General features: G+C 36.3%; 1 protein-coding gene across 1 annotated transcript in view; it reads left to right on the forward strand.

The window, feature by feature from the left end:
* Positions 1-14,674, forward strand: part of NAA16 (N-alpha-acetyltransferase 16, NatA auxiliary subunit) — a 74,008-nt gene that overhangs the window by 27,679 nt on the left and 31,655 nt on the right. The window contains exons 7-9 of the mRNA XM_082498603.1: positions 654-773; positions 2,938-3,033; positions 6,644-6,750. Of these exons, the coding sequence (XP_082354729.1) occupies positions 654-773; positions 2,938-3,033; positions 6,644-6,750 (323 nt within the window). The remainder of the gene's footprint in view (positions 1-653; positions 774-2,937; positions 3,034-6,643; positions 6,751-14,674) is intronic.

The following is a 14,674-nucleotide window of genomic DNA, read 5'->3' on the forward strand; positions in this document are numbered from 1 at the left end:
CATGAAATATCCCTTGGCCAATTTGGGTCAGCTGTCCAGGTTGTGTCCTCCTCCTAACTTATCAAGCACCCCAGCCTGCTTGCTGGGTGGCAGAGTCAAGGTAAAAAGAGGGAAGCCTTGATGCTCTACAAGTACCGCTTAGCAGTAGCAAAAACATTGGTGTGTTATCAATGTTTAGTTGCAAATCGCAAAACACAGCACTGTACGGGCTGCTGTGAAGAAAACTAATTCCATCTGAGCCAGACCTGATAGAACGACTTACTTGGTAGCAAACCAGTTGATTTGAAAAATATAGGTGTAGTTAAGTAAACAGCCTGGTAAGAAGGGATATAGTCATGTGTTGGGAGTCCTGGAAGGAAGAGTTGCTTGTTTCTCTGATAATCCCAATAGCTATTTTAAAGAGTCAGATGCAGACATTCAAATAATCTTTGTTTTCACAGGTGCTGAATACTCCAAACTGTGGTGAGCTGTGTGTTTGGTAGCTTTAAGTAGCACTTGTAATACAAATTAAATGCTTCTGGAAAAAAAAAACCTTTTTCTAAGTACCTACATATGATTAATTCCAATTTTATGTATCTAGTTTTGTAAACTTTACTCCCATCCCATTAGTGTTTTCTCATGTAATTCAGTTCTTTGCTGCATGTTTTTTTTAGGAGAGATGTTACTGAAGTTGGGAAGACTGAAAGAAGCTGGTGAAGTATACAGAGAGTTAATTGAGCGCAATGCAGAAAACTGGTATTATTATGAAGGCTTGGAAAAGGCCCTACAACCTAGTAAGTTAAGATACACAGATACATTGAAAATATGTATGATAAAGGATATACTTAAAACTCCTGTTTGATATGTTACTGGTTTAGATTAAAAAGCTTTACTTGGCAGAAAACTATGTGCTTTCTAATAGTGAATAAGTTAGTTGTGTTTATCCACTTTAATATAATGTTACCTGACAAACTTGCATACATGAAAATAGCAACAGCAAGTCTATCTTCGTGGAGCTCAAGGTGACATTTGCTAATATGCTTACATGGGGAATGTTTCTTTGCCACACATGAACTTGCAAACCAAACTGCAATTCACTCCTATCTGGTAGTTGTTCATTGGGCTACTGTCATACACCACAACATAAAATTGTCATTCTGAAACTTCTTTAGGTGGTACTTCTTTCTGCGGGCATGTAAAGAAATAATCAAATATTTAAAGATAGCCTATCTTTAAAAGGCTTTCTTTAAATTTAAGGCTATCTGAAAAAAAAATCTTTAAGCTGATTGTTGTTCCGAGGGAAAGGTGATAAATATGATAAAATCTTTGTTATTCCAGTGCTAGTTCACATGACTGCTGTTCTGTATTTCCAGGAAAATAGCTAGTTGTCTCTTTTAAATTACAATACTGCAACAATTTATACTAAGTGTTTCCCAAATGTTTACCTTTACACAGGAATGATTTCCCTGTATTTCACTGTTCACTAATTAGAAGTTTTACTGGAGTTATTCTGATGACATCATAAATCATAAGCCCACAAGGATATAATTTGTAGATGTTGTAGCTACATTATTTCTTAACCAGCTTCCTCCTTAGACAGTTTTACAGTTGATTTTCATAAGCTCTGGGAATATGGCTTGCGATTTGGGAAATGAAAAGGATGGCATTTGTTACGTTTATACAGACAGTAGTTGCCCTTTGAGTGCTTTTCCTGGTATATTCATAGAGTTGAAGATCAAGATTATTGTCTCAGAAAACAAATTACCCAAGAATTGGGTAGTTTGATTATTCTGTTTAATATAACAAGAACTTGATTATTGTTTGATATAACAAATATGTTGATGAAGTTGTGTAGTTCTTGTCAAAGAACCAATCTAGTAGTCAGACATGTTAAAATCCTATGTAGATTAAAACTGTACTAATTTATATAACTAATAATGCTACTTTATTTTTTAGGTGGTCTTAGGACTATTTCCTCCCCCATGGTAAGTTCTGGAGCTCCAACTTGTGACTTCAATTAGGGCTTTTATATGCTTTAGTTCCAATCCAAACATTATTTTAGTATAACTTAGAACTGTATCTCTTGGAACCACTGGGTAACATATTCCCCCCCCTTCCCCAACATCTGAGCTCAGTGACGAGACAAATTGTTTTTCTTACGAAATTAAACCAGTCAAATTTATTAAATGTATGTTGTCATAGTCTTGATCTGTACATTCAGTTTTATTTAAATTGCTTGATCAGTTTAAAAATATTTAAGCAAAATTGATCTTAATTATGTGAAAATGGCATTTCAAAGCAACAGATTAGTTTTGTTTAAGTTCTAACCACATTGGAGCTCCAAAGCATATTATGGGGGAAAGGGGAGGAGTGGGAAGAAAAAAATTAACAAAAATAAAGCTACTTAAACATTAAGGTATAAAGAGTTCTGGTGCTCAGCACTTACGCTGGCAATTTTGTGCCCTGTTTTTGCTGCCACCAGAAGACCTATAATAAAAGCATGCTTGTGTAGTACCCTAAGATGACCCCATGTAATTAAGAAAAGCAATATATTTCTCTGGATGTTTTAAGTATGTCTGAAACAGATGCATAGTGAAAAACAGTTAATTGAAGCTGTGAATGTTAAACTACTGTGTGAATGGGTCCACACAGCATGTAACTGAAAGAAACCAAACTCTAGTATTCTGTGATTGAATGTGCAAGGTAATTGTTCTGTTAGCAATTTATCCTTACAGTGATTAATGCTGGTAGTTGTCTTGTACATACAGCATGTGTTCAATATGGTTTCACACAGTAATGTTTATGATTAACTGGAAAAAGTAGCTAGAAATGTTTAATTGTTCCAAATCCAAACTGTGTAAGAAGTCTAGCTAAATTAATTCTCAACACTTAAAAACATTTAGAAGAATAGATTTTTTCATCTCTGTTACTCACATCTATTATATTTACTGATAATAGGCACTTTAGAAGAGAGGCTTCAGATTTATGAAGAAGTTAGTAAAAGACATCCCAGAGCAGTTTCACCTAGAAGATTACCTTTAAACTTTGTTTCAGGTAACAAGTTGCATATCTGTTCTGTAATAGTGTACTTGGGGTTTTTAAGTTTTCATCAGGCGGTTGAATGCACATTTCGTACCTATTTGTACATGTACACCAATCAGACTTATGTGTTTCTCTTGCAATAGACAAAATTATTTATGTTTTAGGAATTGATAGAAAAGGTTGCTCTAATATGGTGATACCAACTATGTGATGTTTGTATTGATAAAACTACCATATGCAATGGTTTGTAGACTGCAGGAATTATTGTACGTAATTTTTCTGCCTCATGCAAGTTAAGAATCGTAAGTTAAAAGGTATGGGTATAGTACACTTGAATTAAAGCTAGGAGGGTGTGTATATACACACCCCCTACCTTTAATATACTTATATAAGCAAACTTACTTTTTTCAGTGCTTATAAATAATATAAATGATAAATATAACAATTGCAATGGCATAGGACTGATGAATTTCCTGATGTGTTCTTTTGTACTGGTGATGTACCAGGAAACACCAAATCTTTTTTTGTGACTCAGTATCTTAAATCTACAACATAAACTAACTTTGTGCTGATAATTTAATAAAAATAGGAACAAAAAGCAGGTTTGCAGTTTTATGTACTATGAATTATTTTATTTTAATTTTATAGCTAAGTTCTTTCAGTGACTATCCTTTCAAAGTTGTATTGGAATACAGTGCACAAATATATCCTCATTTCTGGAGGGAATATGTATACACTCTTTAAAACAGAAAGCTATGACCTTTCAAAATAGAGGGAAGGAGGCTAAATGAAATGGTAAATCCCATAAAAAATATACACTTGATTTGTAGCTAACTGCTGTAGCTCCGGTAGAAAACTTTTGGAAAGAAATATAAAGTTAAAAATTTCATGCCAACTAGATATCTAAGTTCAGCTGCAAATTCCCAACATATCTGCTCATGCTTTTAATTTTGTGAGGTTAGTTTTCAATTTAGCTCACTTACTGAGCACTGCATATGTGTACCTTTAAATGCTGCAGAGCATAGCTAGTCTGGGGTTTTGTTGTTGCTCAGGAGTCTGTGCATACACCTTTCCTGTGTAAAATCACAAGATTTTTAACTGCTTCCTAAGAGATTTAGCCCTGAAGTTAACACTTGTGCTCTACTTAGTCCCAGGTATTTCAGTTTCGTTGAAGATACAAGGGCAAATTTTAAGGCAATTAATCCAGATTTTAAAAGCTAGGTGACAAGTAATTGTTTCTCCTGTAATAAAATTGTTTATAGTAATACACAGCAAACAAGGAAATAACTTGCAAAACACTTCCCCTATCTTCATTAACAGTGTGTTTTGCTGTTGACTTCACTTCACTCTCTGTTTTACAGTAGGTTACTGTATCATATCTGTTAGTGTAGTTTCACAGCTTATGTTCATTTAAATAGAGTATCTTTCTTAATAAAGATTAGTTGTTCCTGTTACAGCAATACTCTAAATGAAAGCAAAATTCATTCCTAAATCAGTCCAGAAAAAACTCTCAGTAGACTGCTTTCTGTGGTGTTTCATAACAAATAGGAATTTTCCTGAATTAAAACTTGGGTTTCTATTAATCTATTAGCTTGTATCAGTCATGAATGTAAAACTTTTTTTGATCCCATAGAAATTAATCTGCTAGCTTTACATCTATTTGCTAAATGATTTCTTGTGTTTATAAGTACGGCAGATGAGAAATCCTGTTAGCAAAAGTTAGTAGTGAAATGTGAAGATGTAGAAACAAACTTTTTTGCAGAAATGTACCTGCAAATTTCAGGAGGATAGAATTGTTGGTTAAATGAGGTTGCTTTTCCAGTGTGGTCACTGACCGGTTGCTTGCAACCAACACTGTTTGATTCAGAATTCACTTAAAATACTTTCAAATGCAGGCTTGTATTAAAAGGGCAGCCCTTCCCGGACCTTGTCAGCATTGCATCTTAATAATCTTATTTTATACAAATCAGCTCCTTGATCCAGCTGGAAGCCACCTTTATGGAGGAAGGCCGTTACAATTAATTTTTGGTTTTAGATTTGTTTACGCTGGTGTGAATTCACTGTTCCTGTGGTCAGGTGTTTTCTGTGCCTCATAACTAAATTTTGACCTTGGCTTCATGTCATAGGTGGATGCCTAGCTGTATGTTTTGCATATTACAGACTCTTTTAAAGCTGTTCTGCTTTCTAGAAATAAATATATACTTAATGGAAACTTGAATTGTGCTCTCCTAAATTCTGAATTACAATTCTTCCATCAAGAATATAAATTACAATAATTCAACAGAAGAAACTGAGAAGCAGAGATTGTTTTTTTTTCTTGTCATATAGGGGAGTTTCCTATAGTGCAAGGAAACGAGTTTTATTTAATCCCTGTGTAATAGAGCATGTGCTTATAGTTGTTATGGATCCCCATTTACAGGTAGTAGGAGTTTCTGTATACGGCAGGTGGTTTTAGTACAGTGAGGGAAGAACATGAGGTACTTTTATTAGTCTCAGTAATAATGCTGATAATAGTTTAGGGTAATTAAGAATTGGTGGAAATAACTGAGAAAGAATGTTGTATACAAAGCAGTAGTGTGTCTTCACTTTCTGAATATCTATAAAACACTATTAATCAAATTCATTAATGCATTCTTAATGAATTGAAGCTTATTTCAGATTTATGTGTATATGTTAGCATTACGTGAAGTGTACTGCTTCCTTCTTTAAAGACTTAAAGAAGTCCACAACAGAGTAGGCAGTATAGCGACTTCATCCCTATGCAAAGCAAACAAAACTAATAAGAAAAATTTAAAAAATTGAAAAACTGAAAACAGCCACTTCTCATCATAGGAATAAGGACATGAAAGCCAGCTATGTTTTCCTGACTGGATATTGTCTATTTGAAGTCCTGCCTTTTTTATTATTTTTAAAACAGCATTCTCAAAGGTGGCATACTGCAAGTACTGTGATTTTTACCTGAAAACATAATTAAATCAGATTTTTAGCTTTCTCCCAGTATATTTTGATAAAGATGATTCTGATATGGTGCTTATCCTTCTGAAACCCAGTCTTCTATTCTGTTTCTGATTCCAGAAACAATCATATCATCAGAAGTCATGTCCTACTCATAAAAAATAGAACTAGAAGAGAGGTAGAGGGTTCATTTCATCCATCCTTCTTCCTCAAAGCAGGATAATTAATATCTGCACTATTCCTAACATACATTTGTCTAACTTAATCATAAAAACTTCCAATGATGGAGCTTTTACAAGATCTCCAAGGTAATCCATTCAAGTGCTTAGTTATTCTTACCACTATAATTTCTTCAAATGTTTATTTAAATAGCTCTTGCTACATCCTCTGTAGCCAGCACTTTCTCTTTTTAATAGCTTTTACAGGTTTGAGGACTGTTACCATGTCTTCGTCAGCAGTCTCTTAAACACTAGGAACTTAAGGGTTTTACTCTGATCTTTTTTTCTTGAGCATATTAGCATCTTATTCTTTAATAACAGGAAAGATGAAAAGCCTTAATTGCAGTTTCTCAGTTACTCTGTTATCCAGAGTTGCACAGCAATTAGTGCTTATATTTATACAACACTTGTAATCACTGACATATAACCAAATACACTTTTGTTTCTAGGTGAAAAATTTAGAGAACTAATGGATAAGTTCCTGAGGGTTAACTTCAGTAAAGGCTGCCCACCCTTGTTTACCACTTTGAAATCTTTATATTACAATCCAGAAAAGGTAAAATTTAGTATTTATTTGGTTTTAATGAAGTCTTCTATCTTGAATTTTTAATAGATTATCTAACTGGTTTTGTATAGATTTTCCTGTAACTTACCAATAACTTGTGGAACATTTTTCTTCTTAATGTGCTATTTTGTCCTGTGTGAATGATCACTTGATGATGCTTAATATGTATGAAACTTCACTACAGTAGCCAGCTGATGTCAAAATACTTGAAGTTGGAATAGTGCAGAATGCAGTGAAGTTCTTAAAATGAAAGATAAAAAATAACTTTATTTTTGTGTACTTCGAGTGCAAGTGTGTCAGGATTCTTTCAGCTTATGGTTTATGATGTCACCAGAAGTCATGATTTTAAAATATCAAACAGATGGCTATTCTACATACATTTCTGAATTGCATGAATACATTATTTACCACATAGGCTTGCTTCCTGTTTCAGTCTTTGGCTAAAATGTCAGTGTTTAATTTTTGCACTTTTAAACTCTACCCGTTTTGGCAAAACTGTGTCATGTTAGAACTATTGTTTCAAGTGTAGTTCTTTGTTCCAAGCCTGTCAGTAAGGTATAGAAGAAATAAACTTTCAAACTAAAGCATGTTACTAAAATGTGTAGAAAATAAAAGAAAGATCAGAGATCAGTCTATTCTGATGGTGCTGTCTTTGCTACAAGCGATGAAACCTCTGGGTATTCTAATCCATTCACGACTAGGTAAGAAGAGTTTTTGCAGCTGGAAAAAAAACCCTAAATACATGATGCAGCTTTATAACTAGCATTGTATATTCCTTTAATTGGACTAAGATTACTCTTCTTTTGAAGAGTCTCTTTGCTAGTTGTCCTAACATGAAATTTTCAATACGCTTCTGTTTGGAGAATGTATTCTGTACTGTCTCCGTGGTTGACATAATTTTAGTAAATTCTGGTATCGTGTAGTATGAGCTTTTCTACAGTGCCTGTTGCTAATGCGTACTTTCCAATGTAAACTTTTGAAACTGGATTGAAATTTAGCACTTAATTGTTTTTGACATGATGAGTAAACAAGATGAGGACTACCAAGTTTTGGGGCAGACTTATCCAGAAAGGTGTATTGCTGCTAGTTATCTTCATTGTATCAAATCGGCGCTGCTCAGAACTGCTGGCTTAATACAGAAATGTAATTAAAATTAAAATCAAGAGCCTCAAAACTTCCAGATATGCTTGGTTTTGTTTGCACTGCTAACTTCTGCAAAAACATTTTCCTCTTCTTGTCCTTCTCTTCCCAAGAGAGGGTCTCTTTCACATTTCACTTGGTTGGGCTTTCATGTAACTACAATGTAACAGAAAGATCTTTGAAACTGAGAGAAACTTTAATTTTAGACTCTGATAGTTAATTTTAGAATTCATAGACTTTAGGGATAAGGGGGAAGAATATTCTGGCAAACTAATATGTGCTACACCTTTCAGGAAAGTGTTATACTTGAATATTCAACTTGTTGAAGTCGGTGCTTAATGTTAGCTTATCACATAAATTACTGGTGTATTTTGACTAAAAATAGAAAGAATCGTAGTCAGGATCATGTCCTATGTACAAGAAAATACTTAAATTACTGAATTCTCTACAAGTTGGGAGTGAACGGTTCCCATCTTATTTCTTTGGAAACAGGTGTAATTTGGTGTAGTCAACTGCAGTTGTATTTTAAAGTTGTATAGGTATGACTATTTTAAGAGTTGGGCTTTAAGCCTAGAGGGTTCCTTCTTTCCAGAAGTACAGGTGGGTCTAGGGTCTTTCATAAACCATGGTTTGGGGAGAAGGTGAAATAAGCAGTATTTATACTAATAGAAGTGTTCTATTTATATGTACTTGTATATGTACATATTTTATATGTAGGAAAGGAAAATGTAAATTGCTTAATTCAGTACCTTCACAAATACAGAGGGGTTGTGTGTGTGGGGGGGGGGAAATGTAGCTTTACTTGATCAGTGAAGATGAGGATTAAATTTCTCACTAAGTATCTCTTAACATTCTGGTGTTAAGAACACTTTTATACCCGGCTGGGGAGACCAAAAGGTAATGCAAAGAGGTACTGATTATACAGGAAAAATGTTGATGTCTCCACTCTGTTTAGAGAGGGTAAGGAAAAAAGGTGGTTGTACAGAAGGCAAATGTAAGGCAAATGTTTGTCAGAAGTGTTCAGGAAAATGTTATTTGTTATCTAATTGCTGTAAGTTAGTACTTCATACTAAATGTTTTAAATAAAAATCACTGGTACATTTTGATTTAAAAACAGATTCTAGTCTACTAACATCAGTTAGCAGTTTTGTGTGCAGTCTGGCTTCAGGTACATGGAGCTGCAAAACTCTGGGACTTGCCCAGATCAAAGTGAGAACTATTCAGGAAGGCTTTAGAAACTCTTCAGTATACACAGCTTAGGAAGACTCCAGATACCAAGGTTATAGGTTGGAAGTTATGCTTTGTATTCCAATACAGACATTGTTGTGATAAAGATCTAAACCAGGTTTGCTGTACTTATGGAAGTAACATCAGGAAAAACTCTGATTTTTTGGTCTGTTTAAGGATTTAAAGTTCAGCTGTGTTTTTATGATGATCAACTAGCAGTGTTTTAGTATGTTAGCATTGACTTGATCAAAGATCTTTTAAGCAATTAAAAAGTTTGAAAGGTAAAATGCTCAACAAGGAAGTTATCAAATCCACCAAGAGTACCCTGGAGTAATTTTTAATGTACACATTGGCCAAACATGACATTTATTTCAGCTACACTCACTTTTGTTCTGGGAATTGTTGTACAAAATCCCTCTCTGGTACTACTTTTTACATACTTGTTACACTCAGAGTTCTTTTGGAGAAACTAGAAGTGTGTCTGATATCTGATGTGATTCTTAAGGAAGGTTTCGTGCTGTTATGCTAGTCTGGTAAGTAGCACGTGAACTATTCCTTGACTGTTTCTTGCTCTTTGTCAAGCCCCCTAGTCTGGGTGAGATGTAAGTAGTAGAGGCTAAAGGGTGAGAAGCTTGAAGAAATGGAGCAAACAATTGCCTTTTGCCTAGAAACTGTACTGTTACTTAAACTTGGTCAAATACATTATGCTGTGGAAAGAGCTTTCGATTGTTAAAATGCTGTATCACTAAAAGAAAAAAAAAAGCTGTTGAGTGTACTTCTATACCATGCTGTAGTATAAAATGACTCTATTATTGAAATAACCAAAAAAAAAAAAAGGCATTGAATTGCAGGAGGAAATATTGGACAAAGCCCAACTGAAAAGGTGTTTATCACTTTCTGTAACATCCATAATGTGGATGAGTAAGGACACAAGTTCTTTCTCAAGTGATAATAATTATTATGCTCCCTGTTCATAGATACCAAAGGCATGTGCTAATCACCTCCTAACTTGCTACATTGGTACACAGCCGGATTCTGTGTCTTTCCAACTGAAGAAAAGATCAGTTAGAGGGTGATGGGGACTGTCAGACTGAGTCTTACTACATTTTCCAGTGTTTCATTCAAAACAAGTTTGTAATACTACATGGAGTATGTTCAGAAGTATATCATTGCTGATACTCAGTCATAGATCACTTTTTACCTACAGCATGTTAGAGAAATCATTTGATGAAACACTGTCTTGATGGCTTTGTTCTTATTTTAAACAAATATTTAATCAGTAAGAATAATGTTCATCATTGTATGTGTGTTTCAAATGACTCTTGAAGTAGCTACTGTATGTTGTGAAGAAATTGGCCACGTCTTCCTTCCATTTGTTATATGGCAGCCTCCAAGGAATGCTGTAAATATAGCCTGGAGCTTTTTAAATGAGAACCCTTGGTCACGATGAAGTAGTGTAAAGTGAGTGTGGTTACATGAAAGACAAAGATTACAAATGTAAGAAGTACTGTTGCAGGTTCTACTTACCTTTTAAGGTTGAAGAAAGGAAAGGAAATGTCTAGTCTGAACAAGAGCTGAGACCTTCTGTACAGGTTACTAGCATTAAGGAACAGACTCGCATTCTGAGCTCAGTATTTATTTTTCTCAGCTGATCTTGCAATGTCTTGTAAGGACAGTGTCTGACTCAGTGTGTCAACTAGCTAACTTCTGAGTTGCTAAAACATCTAGCAGACTCTTAAATTATCACATAGAGGAACTCTGATATGGAGCAAGTGCAGGGAAATATCTTTTACATGTAGCAAAACAGTCAAGCAAAATAAAAAAAACTCTTGATACTTCAGGAAAATTAAAATTCACCCACTTTCCTGCATAAGTTGTTACTGTAGCTCTGTGTGTTGGATTGAGTTGATAGTGATTTCATTAGTGTGTATTATGAAGCATGATTTTACCAAAGTATGGATAAAAGAGTATCCTTGATATTTTTGTGGTGTTTTTAGGTGGTTGCTATCTGTCCTTCAGAAACAACTTGCTGTTTTCTGTCAAAAATAGAAAATTAATTCTTCAGAGGAGCATGCTTTAATTAATCTACATGAATCAAAATTTGATTTGTTATCTACATTAATATATGGCTGCTAATTTGAAGGAAGAAACTAAGATGGGGAAAATACAAATATAGGCTTGAAGTGTTTCTATATTATGTTGAATGTTGTTTCATGTATTAAAACAAACGCCAGCAACTTCTGATTCTTTTCATGAATATCTCATTTAAAAATAGCTTTTAGAATATGGAGCTATTGCAGAGATTCCACAGTAAGCACATGTGCCTTGTTTATGAGTTCAGTCATCTTTTCAAATACCGGCCTGTGCCTCTTTGTGCAGTTCCTCTTGAAGCACACTCTTGATTCTGCCTGTTGCTCAAGACACCAAGAAGGAACCCTGTGAATGCCGTACTGCTCTGGGAAACTCTTTAATTTCATTCCATGTTTGTTTGTTTCTTGGGACTGTTTTCCCTTGTTAACTTTATTTGGATAATTTCTATCACAAAATGGAAGAATTCTGGGGGAGGAGTTGCCTAGAAAGGGAAGGCACTCTGTGCTAAACACCATCATGGATGGTAGTGTTTAAACTGTGGATTTAGTGTAAACTGCCCTTTGTGCATTGAATCTATGCCTTTAATTGGCAGGTACAGCAGATGCCTAGTCTGCCTGGGAGGAAGGCGTGTCCCAAGCAAGTACTTAGTAGGTTTTTTCCTTCTCAACCTACATCTTCCCACATCCAGTAGCACCAAGACAAACATGGATATGGTGCTACTTTTATTCCTTTCTTCTAGGTATCCTTCACTCCTCTGATAGGACACTCCTTAGATCAGAAGGAAACTCTAAGGCATCTGCATATATTCTGTAATTTTGAGCAACAAAACAGCAGTGGATTGCTCAACTGATACCTAGTTGGTGCCCTTAGTGCTGTCGTGATCATACTTGTGTCTATTCTCTTACACATCGGAGAGTGGATTCCTGTTACGTATCAAGTAAAGGGTCTCAATTGTCAGTGACTTCATTGACAGCTTCACTATTGTGCTTAAAAAAAAAAAAATCAACCCAACCAAAACCCAAACCTCTTCATGAGGCAGAATCCAGAGAAGCTCAAAGCACCTTTCATGATAATGCTTTTTTGTCATCTTTCTTAACAAGATTCTCATTTCAAGCTCAATGCTTGTGGTAAATCTTCTTAAAGCCTTCTGAGAGTTGCTGATAAAAGTAGCATGTTTGGTATACCAAGGCAACAGAGAATGTACTCCTGTGATACTTTTTTTTTTTCAGGGCACATGGGTGTCACTTTCATTGCGTTCTTAAATATATGCATCTCAATGAGGAGGATTAGGTTATAGAACTTTAAAACAGATTTGATGTGTGCATGCCAATTAGACCTGATGGAATGAATCCACAACTGCTAAGGGAGCTGGACAATGCCATTGCACTGCCACTCAGTCTTGGAATGGTCATCACGATGGCTGGCGTTTCCTGAGGACTGGAGGGTAAAGCAAATGTCACTCCTGTTTTCAGGAAGTAACAAAAGGAGGATCTGAGGTGCTATGGGCCAGTCAGCTTCATCTCAGTCCTTGTGAAGTTAATGGAGCAAATACTCCTGGAAACCATTACCAAACACACAAAGGACAAAGTGTGGCTGGGAGTAGGTAGGATGGATTTATGAAGGGGATGTCATACTTCACTAACTTGACAGCCTTCTGTGGCAAAATTGCTGCCTCAGTGGACAAGGGGAGAGCAGTTGATGCTATCCTCACTTCAGCAAGGCTTTTCACACTGTCTTCTGTAACACAGACAAACTGTTGAAGTACAGCTTAGTAGACAGTAAGGTAGACTGAAAACTGTCTGAGCTGCTAGGCTCAGTGTTGTGATCAGCAGCATGAAGTCTAACTAGTGTCCCCAGGGGTTTAATACTGGGCCAACAGTATGTAATATCTTTGTTAATGATATAGTTGATGGGGCAGACTGTACCCCTCGACAACCTTGCAAGTGATACAAAACTGGGAAGAGTGGCTGATGCATGAGGGGGTTGTGCTGTTGTTCAGAAAGACCTTGATGGGCTGGAGAAATAGGCTGAAAGAAAGTTTAAAAGAGGGAATACCAGGTCCTGCACCTTAGGAGGAATAACCCCATGCTCTAGTATAGGCTAGGGACTGACCTGTTGGAAAGCAAACTTGCAGAAAAGCACCTGGCGGTTCTGGTGGACAGCAAGCTAAATGTGAGCCAGCAATGTACCTTGCAGCAAAGAAGGTGAACAGTGTCTTGTGCTACATTAGTGAAGGTACCACCATGAGGTTGAGGGAGGTGATCCTTCTCTCCTCAGCCCTGGTGAGATACATCTGGAGTGCTGTGTGTAGTTCTGGGCTCCCCTGCATAAGAGCTACCTAGACATAATGGAAAGAGTCTAGAGAAAGTTGATGAAGGGACTGGAGTGTCTGGCATGAGTAGAAGCTGAGAGCTAGAATTGTTTAGCCTGGAGAAGAGAAGGCTCAGGTGGGATCTTGCATGTATGAATATCTGAAGGCAAGAGTGAAAAAAGACAGCCAGATGCTTCTCAGTGGTGCCCAGTGAACAGACAAGGTATTATGAGCACAATTTAAAATATAAGAGAATATATGAGCAAAAGAAAACACTTGTATCATGAGCGTTGTCAAACATAGGGAGCAGGTTGTTCAGAGAGTTAGTGAAGTTGTCATTCTTGGAGACAGTCAAAACATGACTGGACATAGCCAGAAGTAACCTGCTCCAACTGGCCCTGGGCTGTAAAGGGGGGTTGGACTAGGCGGTCTGTAGAGGTCTCTTCCAACCTTGATCATTCTGTGATAGTATCTTCTTACTGGGTTTCACCTTCAAGTCTAGGATCAGCTTGTAGCCATTGACTTGCTAGCCAGCAAGCTAATCTCCAACTGGTACTTCAGTACTGGGGCAAGTGCATTTTATGGAAGTCTGGCAACACTAAGATCCTATAGCAAATGGTGCAGACAGGCACAGTAAAGACGGATGTGCCAATATACATGATTGCCTATAGACAGAAGCATTGAGATCCCTAATCTGGACACTGATTTAGAATCTTTATATGTGGGTTTTATATGTTTGCCAGCATAGCTGCTGTAGTCAATTCCTAGAACTTTGTCCTTCCTTCTCAGATCGTCCACACAGGGAAAAACAGGCACTTGTCGCAGAATCTGCCTTTTAGAAATAAATTAACTTCAAACACAGGTGCAGACTTTCCCTTAGTATTAGGCTAAATAAAAGTACATGCATGGTTTACCACATGTCAAGTGAAGCATCTGTAATTGCTGCTTCAGGGTAGGTGCTTCCCAAAAGAGCAGGTTGTTTATTCAAGAGTGAAATCAGGTTAAGCTGAGGATGCTGTCTACAGATACAAAGGGATCTAATCATTGTTTCAGTGTAGTCCTCTTGATTTTTGGAGCTAAGTGGCATGTGTGGCATCTCTGTTTATTTCTGCAGTGTTCCACAGTGCAGATTCTAATAGACAATGT

The sequence above is a fragment of the Vanellus vanellus genome, assembly GCF_965231255.1.
Source record: "Vanellus vanellus genome assembly, chromosome: 1".
Taxonomy (NCBI): Eukaryota; Metazoa; Chordata; class Aves; order Charadriiformes; family Charadriidae; genus Vanellus; species Vanellus vanellus.